A 19847-nucleotide genomic window follows, 5' to 3' on the forward strand; every position below is an offset into this window, starting at 1 on the left:
GATCTTGACCTTACTTTATGTATTCTTCATAATAGTAAATCTTCGCTCTTTACCAGTGATCAAGTCTTTGTAGCTCACAATTTTAGGATTCAGAGGAAAGGGTGAAATTCAGGGCACACAATTTCCCTTAAACACACTTGGGGTTGTCCAGAGGTTAAGGCTGTCACCAGGGTGCCAGCTTCTCAGTCCCCCTCCTCTGGCTGGGCTGCCAAGAGATAGCCCTTCAGGAGTGTTGGGTCATCCTGAGTTGAATAGGAGGGAGAGTTAAGCCATCCTGAGTTGAATAGGGTCTGGTGCCCTTCCGGAGCCCGGAGTGCCTGCCCGGCTGTGGTTGGCATGTTTCCCAGGGCTGCTGGTGCCCTTGGCATTGTCCCTGCCCTGTAAAGGTGACCTGGCCTCAGATTCGCCACTGCCAGAGCAGGGTGGCTGCCAGGGCTCGCCTCAGAATCTGGGAGTAAAGCCCTGTAATTACTGTATTTGGTCGGTGAAGCAGGTGTTGGAGGAAAAAAGGGTGATATGGGGGTTTGGACCAGACATCGGTAGCAGGTGGGAAGTAAATGAGTTTGCCCTCACAGAGCTCAGTAACTGGGTTGCAGGCTGTACTGTTCTAAAAAAAAAAAAAAAAAAAAAAAAAAAAAAAAAAAAAAAAAAAAAAAAAATCAGTTTTGCAGAGCCACTCCCACTGGCCACATATTATCCAGGGGTGGGTGGAGTTTGGGCACAAGGGCATGACTGCTGCATAGGTTGGGTTAATCCTGCCTTGTATAATTTACTGGCCAAATGACCAGTCACCCTACCATTCCAGACCTCAGTTTCCTTGTCTACAAAATGGGGCTGAGCCGACTTTTCCTCTCTGAAGGCAGAATTATGTGTTGGGTACTTTAGGTGAGGCCCTTGGTGAGGATTCTGTGACAGCCCTGGGCTCCTGGGCTAGAGAAGGGAAGAAATCAATTTTTTAAGAAGTTCGAGACTGGGGGCCCAGGACCCAGATTTTGGCATTTACAAATGGTACCCATCTTTAATTTTGGTCTATTTTGCTCCAGTCACCTGCTTGTCAGTCCTGCATGGTTTTGCCTTCTCTGCTGTAGGCTTAACCATGTTAAATTAGACTGTCTAGATCCAGGCTGGCCATGGGGTTTCATTCACAGCATGGTTTGAGACCCAGCAGCCCTGCCTATCCTTCTACTAGCCCTGGTAGGTGGATTACTTGGAGGCTTAGGATTTGTGATAATCCCCTGACTACTCACACTGTGGTACAATCCACCAAGCTCTTTTCCATCAGGTCTCTTGTGTGAACCTCCCACTGGCCCTGGGGCAAGCGAGGCAGCAATCAGTATTATCTCCACTTCAAAGTGGAGAAAACTTTGATTCAGAGAAGGAAGGAAGCTGTTCAGGGTTACACAGACTGTCTCTGACTTGGGAAGTCAGTGATCAAGCTCGGGTGTCTTATCCAACTCAAATTCAGTGAGGATCTTCAGACTCAGGATGGTGCTTTAAACAAAGGGTCCAGGGCCTGGCAGCACACACCCCTCTGGGACTGATGTGTAGGGCCAGATCAGACAAGGAGCTATGTGACATCTTCATTGTGTCTGCTCCTTCTGTGCCCATCCTGGGCTCATGCTCATTCTGCTCCTCTCTCCGTGACTCACAGAAGAGGCAGGAAGTGGTTTGAGTTATCCCGGTTTGAGCACTGCCCCCAGATTTGTCTATGATCAGTGGTCACTTGTCAGGGGGACGGGGGGAGTCAACTTGTTTTTCTCACCTTGCTCGGTGAGAAGGGGCTGAGGGTGGGAGGAGGAAGCAAGTGTGAAACCTTCTGAGGTGAGTTTTTCCTCCGAGGCTGTGGGTGCGCGTTGGTGGGGAGCTTCCCTGAGGTATAGCTGGGGTCAGGCCACCGGTTCCCCCTCGCTGCCAGGGCTGCTGGCAGCAGAAGACGGCCTGCGCCCGGGACCCAGGCTGGGCACCCAGGTCAGTGAGGACCTGGTAGTTGCCCATACAGCAGCAGGAATGCCTTAGAAGGGGCCCAGGAGTGTGTGGAGCCTGACTGCTCTGGAGTTTCCCTCCCACCTGCTTGGTCCAGGAACCCCTGACTTTTTAGCGACTTTGTGTTTTGTCCCTCTGCCCACTAGACAGGACGTAATAAAAACCTATGCACAGGCTGGGCATGGTGGCTCATGCCTGTAATCCCAGCACTTTGGGAGGCTGAGGCAGGCAGATCACCTGAGGTCGTGAGTTTGAGACCAGCCTGACCAACATGGAGAAACTCTGTCTCTACTAAAAGTACAAAATTAGCCGGGCTTGGTGGCGCATGCCTGTAATCCCAGCTACTTGGGAGGCTGAGGCAGGAGAATCACTTGAACCTGGGAGGTGGAGGTTGTGGTGAGCCGAGATCGGCCATTGCACTCCAGCCTGAGCAATAAGAGCGAAACTCCTTCTCAAACAAACAAACAAACAACAACAAAAAACCTGCGCACCACCCCTTGTTCAGGGTGAGGGGTGTGTGTCCATCAGTGTCCCCTTAAAGAGGGACACCCCCCCACCGCCATTGCAGCCTCTGCTGTCCTTCCTGGGGGTGGTCTTGTTTCTCTGTTTCTCTCTCTCCTTATGATTAGAATGATTTGTGAGTTGGTAGCCAAGCTGGAGTACCTCCTGGGTATAGTGAAGCCTGGGATTCCTAGAGTCCTATGGGGCACCTGACTCCCAAACTTGCTTTTCCAAGTGGAGAAATCACAACAACGAAACAACACTGAGTTAGCAGCTAACTTTTATCATACACTTACTAGGTCCCAGGCACTGTTCTACAGACTCTAAGTGAACTTAGAGTATTTCATTTAATCCTCACTGTAACCCAGTGAGCTTGGCACTATTATTACAGTTGAGGAAATCAAGACTCTGAGGGTGAAATAAGTTGCCCAAGCTCACCAAGCTGGTAAGCAGGGGAGCAGGATTTGAGCACAGCCACCTGGCTTCGAAGCTTGTGTGCTTTACTGTGACCTGGGGCAGCAAGTGCCACTCCTTATTCTAGACTGACTGGAGTGGGCCAGGCTGCTCTAGCTCCCTTGGCTAGAGGGAGGACTCCAGTACATCCTGGGAAAGCCTTTGGTCTCCGCTGCCACTGCTGCAGAGAGTGGATTTTTGTCTGTGGGGCAGGGAAGGAGGAAACAGATTGGGCTGGGCTGAGCTTGTGCAGAGAGTAGTGGGAATGGTGTGGGGGTCTGGTGAGGAGAGCGCGTACCCTGCCACACAGGCTGGTCACCACTCTGCTCCAACTGATTGTTCCACGTGGGACTGTGGGCTCAGTGAGGACAGATCTTCTGATTTTTCAAATATGAGTGATTTCTTGATTTTTAAAAGACTGAGGCCAAAATGGAAAGTCTGATCCGGGGCCTGGGTCAGCAGGTGGAGCGTGCTGCCTCCATCATAGCTGGTGGCGCCCAGCGTTGTGCTAGCCCTGGACTTGCTTGCTCACGTGTCAATGTCTTTCACTAGAGTGCGAGGGAATTCCTTGAAGCCCGAGCCCATGTGAGGCCTCCCTGTGTTTCAGCATTGTGCGCAGGGCCTGGCACAAAGTAGCTGCTCAGAAAGTGGTTGTTGACGGAATGAGTCCGTGTCCCCTGTTTCTACAGAGGGGACACCTTTGCAGGAGTGATGGAAATGTCTCATAGTCCCCCATCTCTGTTTCACAGAATCAGGGAGTCCCAGTAAAGGGAAGTCCTACACAGGCCTGGGGAAGAAGTCCCGGCTGATGAAGACAGTGCAGACCATGAAGGGCCACGGGAACTACCAAAACTGCCCGGTTGTGAGGCCGCATGCCACGCACTCAAGCTACGGCACCTACGTCACCCTGGCCCCCAAAGTCCTGGTGTTCCCTGTCTTTGTTCAGGTGAGCCCATGGCTGGTGTTAAGGGTTCCCTCAGGAGGAACGGAGAAAGAGGAGGGTCCTTGCCCCAGGACGCAGGGATGATGCGTTATCCCAGGACTGAGGGCCCCATTTTGGGAAAGATAAGTAGCTTTAGATGCACAGGATTCTAGGGGCTTATACTGAGGGAGCAGAGATTTCCAGGGAGATACACGGGAAAAAGTGAGGCCGGGGGAGCCCAGTAAGGAAAGGGTCCTCTCCTTCCCCCACCTCGCCTCCCCTTTCTCTGGGGACAGGGCAGGTGCACCCCAGCTGCTTGTTGCCATGTCATAGGGCCTGTTTGCCGACGCTCCTGCTCCCTGGCTCACCCAGTGGTTTTTTATTTGAAAACAACTGAGGGAGACCCTTGGGGTCTGTGCCTTGTCTGGTCTCCCTGGTCTCTGCAAACATGTTTGGCCCATATTCACTGGTGGCCTGCGATTCACTAGATCTCTCTTATTCTCCAAAGTCAAACAAAGTGCTTGAAGAAAGAGAATGAAACAAACAGCAAGCTGGGCCTGAAATCCCAGCTACTTGGGAGGCTGAGGTGGAAGGATCGTTTGAGGCCAGGAGTTCGAGGTTACAGTGAGCTATGATCATAACACTGCACTCCAGCCTCTTCTTCTTCCCCCTTTTCCTCCCCATTTATCTCTCCTTCTCTTTAAAAATAACCTTTATTGGACCAGGTGTGGTGGCTCACGCCTGTAATCCCAGCACTTTCGGAGGCCTAGGTGGTGGATCACTTGAGGTCAGGAGTTCAAGACCAGCCTGGTCAAGATAAAAACCCCATCTCTACTAAAAATACAAAAAAATTAGCTGGGCGCAGTGGCAGGCGCCTGTAATCCCAGCTATTTGGGAGGCTGAGGCAGGAAAATTGCTTGAACCTGGGGGGTGGAGGTTGCAGTGAGCCGAGATCACACCACTGCACTCCAGCCTGCACTCCAGAGTCTCACTCTGTCTCAAAAAAAAAAAGAAACAAAACAAAAACCCAAAAACCTTTATTTATTCCATCACCCAGATATGATGGTGTGAACATTTCAGCATCTTTTCTGTGTGCATATGCACATTAAAAAACAGATCTTATTCTATATTTTATATCATGTTGCGTTTTTAAAATGAAAATTGTAGCATGAACCTTTCCCACACCACTAAATGTTCTGTGTTTTACGGTGGTTGCTCACTCTTCTGTTCTATGGGTATACTGTATTTATTTAACCAGTTCTGTATTCAGATACTTCTGTCTACTCTTTTGCTATTGTAAATAACCCTGTGATAAAAATCCTTGCTCATGGATTGCCTCTCTGATTATTTTCCTCGGGAGAGATTGCTGAAAGGGAAATGACTGGGTCATGGGTCATAAACATTTTAAAGGCTCTTTACACATATTGACAAATTGCTTTGCAGGAAGATTCTAATGGTTTATCGTCTTATCAGCAGCATAGACGTGACTTGGCCCCAAGGGCTTCATTTCTGCGTATGCCTCTCTGGTCTCCCTTGCATCCCAGTCTGGGCCTGTCACTGTCCAGTAGGCACACTTTGTTAGGATGCAACACATCTCTGGGAGCTCACACGCCTCCCCTTAGACAGCTCTGTCAGCAGGGCCTGGCCTTAGCCTTTCTGTGGGTCTCTTCTCTTTCTTAGCATGTGACACAAAGTTCTTGGCATCTATAATGTCTAATTTTCTTTCTTTCTTTTTTTTTTTTGAGATGGAGTTTCACTCTTGTTGCCCAGGCTGGAGTGCAAGGGTGCGATCTCGGCTCACTGCAACTTCCACCTCCCAGGTTCAAGCAATTCTCCTGCCTTAGCCTCCCAAGTAGCTGGGATTACAGGTGCCCACCACCATGCCTGGCTAATTTTTTGTATTTTTAGTAGAGACGGGGTTTTACCATGTTGGCCAGGCTGGTCTCGAACTCCTGACCTTGGGTGATCCACCTGCCTCAGCCTCCCAAAGTGCTGGGATTACAGGCATGAACCACTGCACCTGGCCTGTGTCTAATTTTCATGTTCATTTTAATATTTGTATAAGAAACTACTTTTATTTAAGAGACAGTCTCTTGCTCTGTCCCCCAGGCTGGAGTGCAGTGGTATGATCATAGCTCACTGTAACCTCAAGCTCCTGGCCTCAAATTATCCTTCCACCTCAGCCTCCCAAGTAGCTGGGATTTCAGGTCCAGCTTGCTGTTTGTTTCATGATCTTTCTTCAAGCACCTTGCTTGATGTCATGTACTTAGAAGCCATATTAGAAATATACAGTCATAAGGACAAGTCCTGCTGGGTAATCCAGAGCTTAGGGAGCTTCCTCTGGGCTGGGCTGGGCAAGGTGAGGGAGTAGGGTGAGAGGTTTGGGTGAGAATTGACCCTTGGGGGATTGGCTGAGAAGGAGACAGTCAGTTCAAGTGTGCTATGAATGCAGAGCAGGGACTGGCCTGGCTTTGAAGAGACTCAAGTGACCAAATCTCTTGGCATGTGGCTCTCAGGATGCCTCCTGGTCCTGTGAGGCATGAACAGGATAGATGGGGGATGGCGGGGGCTGGGAGGGCCCAGGAGCCCAGTGCAGTGGGGGGTGGGAGCTGAGGCTGAGGACTGCAGAGGGCCTAAGCCTGTGGTTAGACTTCCTGTCACTGAGTGTAGCTCTCACGGTGAGGGTTGATGGGGAAGGTGGCAGCAACAGTTCCACAGGACAGCAGCATCTGTCTTTCTGTTTCCATCTTATGTATGAGGGGGTGTGTGGGTTCTTGGGTCGGTGGCGGGCTGACAATCTTCTCTGGGTCAGAGGGTTCTCTGTGGCTGGCTTTGACAAGCTGCCGCTTCCTCCCCCCGGGTGCTCACCCAGCCTCTTTTTGAACTGCCCACTCAGCCTGCTTTATTTCCAGCCTCTAGATCTCTGTAACCCTGCCCGGACCCTCCTGCTGTCAGAGGAGCTGCTGCTGTACGAAGGGAGGAACAAGGCTGCCGAGGTAAGACTTTCACCTGCGTTTTTTAGGGGGCTTTCTGGGTGGGCTTCATTGGCATTCTCCAGGTCTCTCACTTTGGTCTCTTCCTGAGTATCTTAGAATTGTACACTCTCAGGGTAGGGGAGACCTGAGAAGGACCCCTCCACTCTCCCTAGCAAAGGCTACCCAGCTTTTTCTTGTACATCTCCTTTCAAAGCTGTTGAATCTTTCTTTGATGGTTAGAAAGTTTCCCCAGCCCCTAAAGACACCCCATTGTTTATCCCACCTTCCTCTCAGGAGCAGAAGAGATGGCAATTTATCCCAGCTGTGGGGAGTGACTTTGGTGGCAGGAAGAATAAAGCTATTAGCCAAAGTGAATTTTTAGACCAGCATCAGTTTACCCCAGTTTTCTGGGCCTGTTTTAACCCAAATCCCACATCCTCTTTTGAGAAACGAGTCTATGATTTCGCCTGGGTTCTAGCTCTGCCAGCGGGGTGCTGACGTGGGACCTGTGTCACCCTTCCTGGGAGCTGGCCTGGGATGCTTTTCTCTAATTGGGAGAACTTCATTCATTCACACAACCCCAGAGCTGGTCAGTTCAGTCTCTGAGCTTAAAACTACTTGGGTACAGAAGTTGGAGCCCTGGGCTCTGCCCTGGCTACCTGGGGCTATGGGGTGAGGGTAGCAGGCTCTTTGCAGATCAGGCCCCAATGTAGAGCTGCTTGGCTGAGCTTGGGGTAGTGGAAAGATCAGGAAACTTGGAGACAGGAAGTCTGTATCGAGACCCAGCTCTGCTGCTGGCTCACATGTGATTTCTTCCTTCTTCCTCAGTCTTTCCATCTGAGCAGTAGGTATGTGTGTATTTGAGGCAATAAGGGCAGGGTCAGAGGTTGGTCTGTAAGGACCCTTTAAACCTCAGCCTTCTGGGACACTATGTGTGACTGTGGCTGAAGCAGGAGGTTGGTTTGTTTTTTAAGTAAGCAGACTGGACTGGAACTCATCTATTCCAACTGTACATTATCTTTTTCAAGGGAGTGCCCTGGAGGGCTGCATGCTCCCTTCCATCGCTCGCTATTGCCTACTGTATTTCTGGACCTCCTCTTTTCTGAACCTCCTCTTGGGAACTTTGCAAACTTTGGGAACTTAACAATCTTTGCATATCTTCTGAATTGTCTCAGTGGGAGTAAAACTTCACCTGTTGGGAGGGATTTAAGTTTTAGGGATGAGAAGTCACTTAGAGCTATGTTTGGTGAATGAGAGTGTGGTGGACCTAAGTCCGGCATCCAAGGGTCAGAAATTGAGGTTGTGGCCATAAATTCACCAGACTCATAAGAAGCCAGTTAGAGATGGCAGCCACCCTGAAACGTATACATAAGTCTAAATTCACTCTTCTGTTTGTCCACTTACCCTTGAATCTGCAAACATTGAGCACTTATTGTGTATCCTCATTGTGTATGCATTTTACATACTTGACCCCAATTAGCTCTTGCAGCACCCCCATGAGAGGCACAATTGTCCCCACTCTGTAGTTAAGGCAACTGAGGCTCCAGTGAGATTCACTGGGACCCAAAAGTCTCCAGGCTGGTAAGGAATGGAGCCGGGTCATTTCTGGCTCAGTGATGCTTTCCGTGACCCCACACTGCTTCTGGCATGTCTGCATAAAGACAAACTAAGGAACACAAGCTGAAGCCAGAGCCTTGTGACAGTTGCAATTCATCCAAAAAACCCTGCCTTATAGATCTCTGGAGCCTTAGAACCAAGAGACTCCTCTCCCTTAGCCTTGAAGATGGAAGGAAGCAATTTGAAGACAAGTAAAATAAATATTAATATATTCCTTTTTCTTGAAGTATGATAGCAACCAAACATGTAGGTCTGGGCACCCTGTCATGTTACTCACACCAAAAAAAAAAAAAAAGAAAAAAATTCAAAGGGATTTGGATAAATTCATGAAATCTCAGCGTTGGTTAGGCTTTCAGGAGTCATCCATTCTAATTGCTTCCTTGTAACTTTCCAGTTAAATGGTTTTCTGATTGGTGCTTGAATCTTCTAGGGCAGCCCATTAGAGCAGTGGTTTTTTTACTGGGGAGGGCTAAATTGTAGAGCGTTCTCCCTTACACTCAACAGATATCTTTATTTGTGGAATGTTCCTCCTTGGTTCTTTGTCCCATCACTTCTCTGGGCATGCTCAAGTCTGCTAACATCTGTGAGCTGATCCAGTCCCATACTATGAACTACCCTCATCACAGCCCCTTCCAGAAGTAATAGACTTGATTAATGTGCCCTGAGGTCTATGGCCCTGTGCAAGGTTCTGGGAATACCATGAAGCACAAGACAGACACACCCTCCCTTTACACACTGACTCATGGAGTTTACCATTAACTAAAGCACCAAAGTCTTTTTGGTAAACTCTGCTCTTAGGTCAGATTCCCAAGAAGAAGCTTGGTTAGGGCCACTTGGGAGAAGCCACCCTCCAAGTGGTAAGGACCCCCTTACCAAGTGATCCCTCAACTCTGACCCTTTGGAAAATCAGATGTGTCCTTGGAGCAAGTGTGGGAAACACACCAGGTGACCCCCGTGGCCTGCTGTGGAAGGCGACGGGTGATTGGGCCGTGGAGGTGGGCATCACTCTCCCATGGGCTGCCGTGGCCCCTGCTGGTGCTGGTGAGATGGGGGAGTCCACATGCCCTCCCCGGCATGCTTGCCCCTCTGCTCTGCCTCCAGCTGTGTGCCAGCTCTGGCCTTTCCCTGACCCAACCTTTGGGAAATTTTTCATTTATGCCTTAATCACTTCCTGTCTAGACCGTATTCTCAGCCCTGGGAATCTGAGCCAGAGTGGTGGCCTGGGCCTTTTCTCACCTTGCTCATGGTTCTTCCCCAGTTGCTGGTGGCTCCTCCTACTTGCCCTACTTCCACCCCTCTCTGGGCCTAGGCTGTTTTTTGTTTTTTTTTTTTTAACTTTCTAGGCTCCTGACAGATTGTCGGCTCCAGCCCTTCCCCTGCCAGCCTCCCTCTGGGTCTGGAGGTGACTACCAGATTTCCCTTGAGTCAGGGACACATTTTGTGGGACCCTGAGGGTTTGCTTTGTGTTTCTGGCTAGTTTAGAGCCTTTCCATTGCTTGGACTTTGAAGTCTTCTCAGACACCCAATTCCTTGACTCCTTCTGAGCTCTTGGGTCATTTTCCTCACCTCTTCTCTTAACATTGTTATTATTATTATTGTTAATTATTATTTTTGCCTCATTTGCTCCTCCTCTTTGGTCTCTGGATTCTTTCACATTCGGGAACTGAACAGCTGTAGGCACATTGCTACCTCTCTGTATAGTGAGAGCTTTAGGTAGCCATACCTGGGTAATGGTCCCTGGCTGTGTGGCCATGGACAGGTCACTTAACCTGTCTGAGCTCTAGGGTCCTTGTCTGTAAATGAGGCAGTGGTGTTATTTACAAGTGAGGATCCACTGAGCAGAAAGTAAGCGTTCAACACATGAAGGCTTCTCTTGGGCTGCATTGAGATAGGGCTGTGGTGGGAAGGGTTAGGGTCACCATCAAGATGCCTTATAGCCCAGGGTTCTGGAGTCCTCGTGTTTGGGCCCCACTGGAGAAGCCAAAGCCCCTGAGAGCTCCTTCAAGGACGTCTCCCTGTTGTCTCTGCAGCCCAGATTTCCTCAAGCCTCTGTCTTTGTGCTACACTCAAGAAGCCAAGCCATCTTTTGATATATATTCTATATTTTTAAATTGCAAAAGTAACAGTGATTGCAAATATAATACACATTAAATCAAAATGTATCAATTAAAATCCCACTCCCTGGAGTGAGGAGTGTGGCATCTTAACTATTTTAAAAATGTATAACAATAGAGAAATGTGTCATTTTGTTTTACAAAATTGGATTCTATGCTAGGTATTTTTGCACATTGTACTATTTTGATTTATGATAGACAGATTTCTATTTCTGCCCACATAGCTCTACTTTATTTTTTAATAGTTGCATAAAATTCTGCCATATGAATGTAGCATTCATTTTATTCATCTTCTCTTGATGAATGTTTGTTATTTTCTTTTCTTAAATTACAAAAATGCTGCTGAGAACATCCTCGTATGTTCATATTTTTACCTCCTTGTAAGTATTTCTGTAGGATAGAGTCTCAGAAGTGGGGCTGTGGGGTCATCTTTAACAGGTTGATAGCTGAATGTCAACCTGTTGGCTTTTTAAATGTCACCAACAGTCCAACACACACTCACGGTACCCTTCAGTGCATGCCAAGCCCTTCTGGCTGGTTCTTGTTCAGAAGAGACAAGGTGTCAAGTGTTTGATACCTCAAATGGAAGTTCACATACTTAATAACACTTTGTTTTCTTTGGAGAATCTAAAATCGGATTTTATTGCTTTTGACTAAAGGCCACTGCAGGATTTGCAAAACAAAGAACAGTGTAATCTTTAGTGGCATTAAAGGATCAAGTGGATTTTTCTTAGCATAAAAATATGCTGAGCATGCCTGTTGGTTTACCTATAATGTCCAAGAATAGCCTCTGCCTTTATTTTTGGAGCAGCTAATGCATAAAAGAGATAAAAGTGATGTCCATGTCTGTACTAGAGTGTGAGTAACTGGCTGTTTCTTAAACTGATTTCTCATTAATGCAATTAAACTTATCCACAAGGAATTTGGTAATATTAGCTCACATTGTGTGGCACTTTACTCAGTCTGCAAAGAGCTCGTGGAAGGAGCCTGTAAGAACACCAGGCAGGGACTCTTCTCCCTGTTTGGACTGTTGAGAAAACTGAAGGGGATAAGGGGTTTAAGCCAATTTTTTTGTGGCTAGTTAGTGGCAGAGCTGGGATAGGAGCCTCCTGACTTCTGACTCTCAAGTCCAGTGCTCTTTCAGCCAGACACTTAGAGAAGAATAAAAGCAAATATGGAAAATCTTACAGCTTAAGGGTTGCTCCAAGCCCCAGGTGCTGGGCTGGAGGCTCCAGGAGCATTTGGTCAGAGAGGTAGGCCTGGGGAATCAGGCTGTGGAGAGGCTTGCAGAGACCAGCTGCCATGGAGGGTGAGGGCCACTTTTCCCCTTCTGTTTGCTTTTTTCCTACTTTGAGGAGTGCAAGTATAGGAAGCTGGAGGGTGATGGGGCCATCTTGACTGCAGGTCAGGACTGCCCTTGGCTGAGGCTGTACTGAGCACTGCTCCTGGTTCTGTGTGAGATGATGAGGATGCGTTACCTGGGGAGGCTGTGGCTCCCAACCTTCTCGGGGAGGTTGTGGCTCTCAGCCTCCAGAGGACAGCAAAGTAGCCAGTTCTGCTTGCTCTCTGTCAACCCAGGTGACACTGTTTGCCTATTCGGACCTGCTGCTCTTCACCAAGGAGGATGAGCCTGGCCGCTGCGACGTCCTGAGGAACCCTCTCTACCTCCAGAGTGTGAAGCTGCAGGAAGGTAAGCAGATGCCGTAGGTGCCCAGAGCCCCTCTCAACTTGCCCCAGTCCTGCTGCTCTGGGCAGCCCTCTGGGCTCTGGCTGCCAGTCGTCCATAGGGCACTGGAGTGTGTGCTGCTGGGCTCTGTCCATGGGCCGGTAGGTCTCAGACACTGGCATTCTTTCTAGGCTGGTAAGCCTTCGGATATACCTGAGGTTTTCAGGGAAGTTTCTATTCTAGAGACTTTCCAGAGAGGCTATGGAGTCGGGTAGGAAGAGCTTTGGATTCAGACAGACCTGTGTTCAAATCTTGGCCCTGTCCCTCCATACTGGGATGACTGTGGGCACTGTACTCAGCCTCTCTGAGACTGTTTCCTCCTGTGTAAATAGGGATAAAAATAGTAACTCAGAAGGTTGCTGTGAAGATTAAGCTAGGTCATAAATGCAAAGTGCCTGGCCCATAACAGGTGCCCAATAAATACTTGTTGCCACCCACTCACCCCACAGATCTGTGGACAGAGACCGCAACTTGGCTCTACCCAGCTGCATGGCCCTGCGGAGCCCAAGCCGCCGGGGCTCAGGCACATGTGGGAGCATGGAGGGAATTTCTAACCCAAACTTTCCACCATGCCCTCCACTCGTGGGAGGGGAAGCCAGCTGGGAGTATCTGTCAGTGGTTTGGTTTGGCGCCTGAGGTCTCTGCTGAGAGGAGCTCGGTTTCCTCTCCCAGGTCATGAAAACAACAGACCCATTTGAGGATGGGTGACAGGGGCAGAGAGGAAAATATTACCCAGTGATAGAATTCTGCTTTGGCGGGGTTTGCTCCCGGAAAGCTTCCTGGCTGTTTGCAAACTGTCCTGCCTGCTCAGTGCCTGAGTGTTCCTCCTCCTCGGAAACCCATTCAGTATGAGAACCTCCACTCTCACTTCCCCACAGGAAGCCACTGACAACTTCTCCATCTCGGGCTCTGGCCTTTCTCCTGCCCAAGGAAAGGAAAAGCAAGTCACCTCACTGGGTCAGCTCCTTCCTCCAGGCGGGCTCAGCCTGACCACGGGGCGGTGGGAAGGAGCTGCCTGAGCAACTCCAGTTCCAGCACTGGCATTCCAGAGTTCCCCATGCCTGCTGGAGGGCAGTAGGTTGGAGCTCCAGTGGCCTCTGTTCCTGGGCTTCCCTGCTGTCCTCTCCATACCCCCAGCCCCTCCCTGGCTCCCTCACACCCAGCTTCCCATATGCCCATTCTCCCGCCTGTAGTGTGCACATTCACACATGCACTCACACTGAGTCCCTTCCTCTCTGCTTCCCCCTCCCTGCCCCCAGCCCAGCCAGTCTAGAACCCCGTCATATTTGAGGGAGGAGCACTGGATGGGCCAGGGCTTAGTAATATGCCCTGGTTGGTACAAGAATGGAACCCTCGCTCTGTTGTGCACATTAGAAGGCTGAGGCCATAACCCAGGACCCTGGTTTGCTCAGCTTCCTGCGAGAAAGAGGGAGGGAAGAGAAGCAAGGCTCACACTGGCTACAATTTGGGTAGAGGTGGAGGTTGCGGGGAGAAGGCAGTAGACGAGCTGAGGGCAGTGGCTGGGAGTCTGGGGTCTGGGCGTGGTACTGCTGTGCTGTGCTGTGTGGCTTCAGCTGGCCCTTTCCCTTTGCCAGGCTTCAGTTTCTCTGACTGGGAACTAAGGGTGGGGCCAACGCTTTGTGTCCCTCCCAGCTCTGATGCCCCCACACAGAACCCCAGAGCTTGCTGTGAGCAGCTGCTGGACCATGCGTATACTATCCTGCCTCTACCCCTCTGGGGGCCTGGATGGGGAATTGGTTGGGATCTCCCCTTCTGGAGGCCCCAGGCCCCAGCCATGAAGCTAGGGGTGGGGTGTGCTCCATTCTCCACTGGGTTGTGATGGTCAAGGTGGGTGGTGTGAGGCCTTGGGGTGTCACAGAGACTCTCCAGGTGCTGAGCTACTTCTGAGCCGCAGCCTTGTGTAAGCCTGGCACTGTGGCTTCCTCTCCCTGCAGATGGACGGCGAGCTGCACAAGGGCTGAGGATGGCCAAGGCAGCACTTCTCAGGAGAGACCACCATGGCCGGAAGAGCCCCTTGGGTTGGTGTGGGAGAGGGGCCTGTGTGTGTGTGCGTGCATGTGTCTGCCTGCCCTGGATTTTTTTGGACAGATGGTTTGGGGCCAAACTCCAGGGAGCCTGAGAGCTGCTGAGAGGGATGGAAATGGCTCCATTTCTCCATTTCTAGGTGCACAATCCAACGCTTAGATTTCTTTCCAGGCACCGATGGAGCCCTTGCCTTCCCCCAGCTGCCCCCACTCCCCTGAGACAGGCTTGTGGGCCCAGAGGCTCATGGAAGTTTAGTGACCCCTTCTCCAGCAGTCTAAATTGGAGCTGCAGGACCCAATGTTCTGAGTCCTGGCGTCCAATTTCCTGCCTGCTTCCCCTGTGCCCCAAGAGACCTGCTGCAGCAGCAAGGGCCTGAGGCTTTTAAGGGATGCATTTGGGACCTCAGCTGGAGCCTGTCTTGGCAGAATGGTCTCTGATTAATATTGCTCATGACTCCTAGGTTTCTTATTTGTCTCTTTCAAACCACCATGTATGCAGAATTCAATTTGGCGCAAAGAAGATGGCAAACAAGGAATGCACCCAACCTTTCTGGCTGGTTGGGGCTGGCAGGGGCTGCTCCCTGGCGGGGGAGAATCAGCCCCATGCTAGGGACCAAGGTATCCCTGTGTAACTTGTCTGAAGAGTCCTTAGTTCCATTGGCCAAGCATACTCCCAGGGCCTAGCCTGGGGCATGGAACACTGTGGGTGCCTAATCAATGTTTGTTGTGTGAATGAATGACTAAAAGGAGAGCAGAAGTGTTGCCTCAGTTCGGGAGCTGGGGGTGCACCTCTCCCCCAGGGCTCCTGGGTGGTAGTCACTTAAATCTTGTCTGGCCCCGTCCTGCCCAGCCTCCCCTAGGCTTCAGCAGGGCCGAATGGCAGTGTAATGGGAACAGGCGGAGAGCTGGCGCTAACAATTGGGACATCTCCGGTCAGCCGGGGCCCATTGTAGTCTCTTCCTGCCTCTGCTGCCCGCTAGCTTTGCTATTCTTTGTGTTGCTGCCTCCCAGGCGGCCAGCATCATGCCCATAGTGTGTCTTTCTGGCCTGCTCTGGTGTCTCAGAAGTGGCCTGGAAATCTTCTGCTGATTATTAGGTTCTCCATTCACCTTGGAGCCAGGTAGGCAGTTGCAGAAAGTCAGTTGCCTTGGTCTCAGCTGCTGGAATGTTTGGAGTTAACTCTTGGTTAGTCCTCATTTTCTGAGCACGTCCTCAGAGCCCACATCAGTGATAGCAGTGCTGGGGTGATAGCAGTGGAAGGGACACGTTGCCACCTCTGGGGCTCATAGCCTGGTGGAATGCAGATGAGTAACTGTGGAGGGGTAGAAGTGTGACTTGGTGGTCAGGACGTAGGCTCTGGAGGCAGGCAGTCCTCAGTTCAAAGCTCGGCTTTGCCACTTACTCAATGTATGCCCTATTCATGTTGTTCTCCCTCCCTGGGCCTCAGTCTCTATATCTGGAGAATGGGGACAATACCCCTTCTGCTTGCCTCAGACAGCGAAGGGGGTTTGCTTAATGGTTGAGTTTTGGATCTCAGATCAGGTGAGAGAGGGCTCTGGGAAAGTGACGGAGGGGTCAGACCTGGGCCAGGAAGCTATCTCTGGGGCCAACCCAGCCCGTGATTGGGGATCCCTCCTGCATGGTCCATGTATTCCTTGCGGGAAGCGAGGTCCACTCTGGAACCCAATGGCTCCTTGTTGAATTTCAAAATGGCCAAGGCAGTTGGAATGTTTAAAGGAAAACCCAGATGTGTGCTGCCCTTCTCCTCCCTCCTAGCCCCCAGTTCTAATGTTCTAGAAGGGGCAGAATTTCTCTCCTGGGTCAGCCCCTTGCAGCTTGTTTTCTACAGCTGCAGCTCCTCTCCGGCACCCTTGACTTCCTCAGTTTGTTGTTCTTTTATGAGGCTCTGAACCATGCTGAGTGCTGCCCCCATTCCGTCCTCCTCTCAAAGTACTGCCAGCACAAGGCTGTGACGTGGAACAGATTTCAGGGAAAGTTTGCAGTAATGCAGGGAGGTTGGGGAAAGAGGCAAGGGTGTCACAGCACAGAAAAGTTGTCAAGCCAATCCATCCACCATTCCCTGCCATAGGAAATATGTCTCAGGGAGTGTTCCCCCAACCTCAGCCTCCTGTTTCCCTGCAGCTCTCATCTCCTGGACTTTCCTCTCCCTTCTAGAACCTTCTCTTTTCTCGCTGCCAGCTTCTAACCCCCAAGTTTCTGTTGTTTTCTTACATAGATCTTTTTGACTCTCACTTGGCACTAGGATCTGCTTCTGGAAAGCCAAAGAAATGTCCCAGTGTGTTCTCTTAAACAAAAGAAACCACCTCCTCTTGTCTCCACCCTCAGCAACACAAGGAACCAGCAGAAGCTTTGAAATTACAGTTTTCTTAAACATGATGGACTCCTTAGGCGGGACTCCCTCCCTCCCCAGTCTATCACTAGGTGGGAAGAAGTAGAAAGATTTATTCTGCCTAAGTCCGAAGTGAACCCTCATTTACTTATGGGAGATTTTTAAATCTGGCTGTGGCTGGCAGCCCCTGGCCCTAGGGATAACTTTGTCTCAGAACTGCCCATATACCTTGCTTCAAGGGGGCCTGGCCTTCACCCACACCAGGGCCCTCATTCACTGCTTTTCTTAGGAATTGACTTGACCCACAGTCTCTATTTTTATCTTGCTGTCTTCTCTTTGCAACTAATTTTGGTGTCTTTGACAATTTCTTTACTTCAAGTATGTGTTAAGGGTTCTACCTTGAGCCCAGCACTGGCCTGGTGCCTTGAGAGGACAGAGGAGCTGGATAGGGCTATGTGGTGGGCATTTGAGAGGTGGGGGTGTGTAGTGGTAGGAGTGTGGGCTCTGGATCCAGGCTACCTGGGTCTAAATCTTGATTCTCTTCCTTACTCCTGGGCAAGTTACTCAATTCATCTGTGCCTCAGTTTTCTCAAGAGTCTTGGGTGAAAAGAGCCCTGCCTTCCAGGGGTTGTTGTGAGGGTCAAGCATATCCATGGGAAGCATAGGGAACAGTGGTTGGCGTGGAGTACTGTGGTGCGCTAAGGTCCTATGGCCCTTTAAGCATTTACTATTTTACGTGCTGCGTGGTTGCTTCCCTCAACAATGACAGTTTGCCTAGCTAGGCCCATTGCATGGTCACAGGGAGTAACCATCCCGGGCCCGTGCCCAGACAAGTGCCCTAAGCGGGAGTGCTGCCAGGCCCTGAGGAGTGGCTGCAGTGGGCAGGGCAGGTGTCCTGGAGGGAGGGACCGGGCTGCTTCTCTGCACTTGCTCTTCCTTGAACATAATTTGTGCTTCTCTTGGAATGTCCTTTCTTCCCACCTTGAGTCCAAACTCAACAGGGCCCTCCTTCAGGAAGCTTTTCCCAGAAGCTCAATGTCATCTCCTGGTCCTCCTGCTTCTGAAGCGCTCTGAGCAATCACCTTCCCTCGGCGTTGATATTGGACCTTAGCTCCTCTGCCGGAGGAGGGAGTTGCTGACAGCCCTCCCAGATGCCTCCCAGGTGGAGGGGAGTTTGTGAATGGTTGCAATTGGGATCCTGGTCCAGGGGTTAGGAGGCTCTAGGAAAACACACAGAGAGGTGAAGCCTGGGCCTGGAAGCTGTCTCTGGGCTCCACCCAGTCTGTGACAGGGTATCCACCTGCACAGCCCACCATTCCTCGGTGGAAAACAAGGCTCCCTGTTGAATTTCAAAATGGCAAAGGCAGTTGGAGCATTTAAAGGAAAATCCAGATGTGTGCTGCCTCCAGGTCTCTCACTGCAGAAATCATGGAAGGGAGGAGGCCTCCTGGGATGGATGAGGGCTCCCTCCCTGTACCTGATGCCGAGAGGGTGCTCCTGGCTACCTCTCCTGGGGATGAGGTTTCAGCATTCCCTGGGCCAGGCTGACCCTCAAGCAAATGCCTTAGAGCTGTACATTACCCTGGTTAGTTACTTAGCCAATTTTCCTCCAGAGACTTCCCTGCCTCCCATGCCTGCCTCTCTCTTTTCCCAGGAGGTGCCACACACAGCCTTCTGGGCAAGACAGCTGACTGTGCTGGAGCAAACTGCTGAGGCTCTTTATCCAGTTCTAATGCAAATCTTACTTTTTGTTCCCTCAAAGGTTCTTCAGAAGACCTGAAATTCTGCGTGCTCTATCTAGCAGAGGTGAGTCCTTTCCTCTGGATTTGAGGAGAGATATCTTCGACCTGGTGCTTGAGGGGAGACAGTGGGCTGGGATCTAGACCAGTGTTCTGATGCCAGCCTCCATACCCACTCATGCTGAAGTCCTGGGCATGGCCAGAGTAGCAGTTTTTTGCTAGGTAGAATGGGACTAGCCGTTCCTGCCCCTGCCTCTCTCACCTCTGTGTTAAAGAGCAGTGGACAGGAAAGTGCTTAGAACAGACCCTTGAGATTTTCTGTGCAGGACCTCCCGAACTGCAGGAATCTCAGTGGGAGTGTGGCCAGGCAGCTGTGCATCACCCTGTTTACTGGTTAATAGCCCTTCCTCTAGAGATCACCCTGATTCCTGTACCTGCCTCTTGCTTCCACGTTTTCTAGGAAGTACCACCCACGACCCCTCGTACAGGGTCTTGTCAGTGTTTCAAAAGGCCTGAAGGTATTTGTACCTTTACCTGGGCCAGATAATACAGGCTAAAACACACATCCAGTGTCTGGGTTTCAGGCTGGAATGATACCCACTCAGTGTGGTTGAGATTCCTGATTATCTCAGTCTGATCAAAAGCTTAGATAGGCAGTACTGTGCCTTTGCTGAGCAACATCTGACAAGTAACATATTACTTGATTTGGTTTGGTAGATAAAATATCATTAAGGCTGGGGTTTAACCCAAGAGATCCTTGAAGATGAAAAAGTTGAGAGCCACTGAGCTATACAAATACTTTTCAATTTTCGGTGAATTTTCTATTCACCGCAGGGCGGTGTCTGTTCCGAGCAAGGATGCATTAGACACATTCCTGCCTCTGCCTTCGCTTAAGTTTGTCTCACGCAACAGTCCAGGGAACCTGTTTTGTGGGAGATGGGACATGGTCTGTATTGGCTGGCCAAGAGGAACACACCCCTTTGAGAAGGAATAGTACACAGTTTATGATTGAAAATCATTCCTTCAGTTCCTGGCTAAGAAGTGCAAGGCCCAGAGAGAGTTTTTGAACAGCCCCCTGGAGGAGAAGACAGTTGATGAGAAGTTAGCTTTAGCGGAGGGCAGAGAGTTCCAAAGAGGCAGTGGACATTGCTGGGGCTCAGCTGGGGAACTGGGCTGCCTGAAATGCAGACCTGAGGGCCAAGAGGGCATTGGATGTCCTCCCCTGTGTCAGGCACATTCCCCCGGGGCACAGGAAGTGGTTGGTGGAATCACTTCGGGGCTGGAGGGTGTTTAGTTCCACAGAGCCAAGCAAGCAGAGAGGAGAAGCCATGACCAGGCTAGGCTATTCCTCCAGCCTCACCACACTGGGTTCTGATTCTCTGGGGCAGTTCCTGAAAGGGGCTCCAGGTTCTTTAATGCCAA

At 50.5% G+C, this 19847-nt stretch overlaps 1 protein-coding gene across 6 annotated transcripts in view; it reads left to right on the forward strand.

Moving 5' to 3' along the window:
* RGS3 (regulator of G protein signaling 3) overlaps positions 1 to 19847 on the forward strand; it is a 136778-nt gene that overhangs the window by 49583 nt on the left and 67348 nt on the right. For all 6 annotated transcript variants that reach the window (XM_002820128.5, XM_003777433.5, XM_054520483.2 and 3 more), the window contains 4 exons: positions 3687 to 3883; positions 6772 to 6855; positions 12144 to 12255; positions 18449 to 18492. In XM_002820128.5, coding sequence (XP_002820174.2) covers positions 3687 to 3883; positions 6772 to 6855; positions 12144 to 12255; positions 18449 to 18492 — 437 coding nt within the window. The remainder of the gene's footprint in view (positions 1 to 3686; positions 3884 to 6771; positions 6856 to 12143; positions 12256 to 18448; positions 18493 to 19847) is intronic.

This window comes from Pongo abelii, chromosome 13 (genome assembly GCF_028885655.2).
Source record: "Pongo abelii isolate AG06213 chromosome 13, NHGRI_mPonAbe1-v2.0_pri, whole genome shotgun sequence".
Taxonomy (NCBI): Eukaryota; Metazoa; Chordata; class Mammalia; order Primates; family Hominidae; genus Pongo; species Pongo abelii.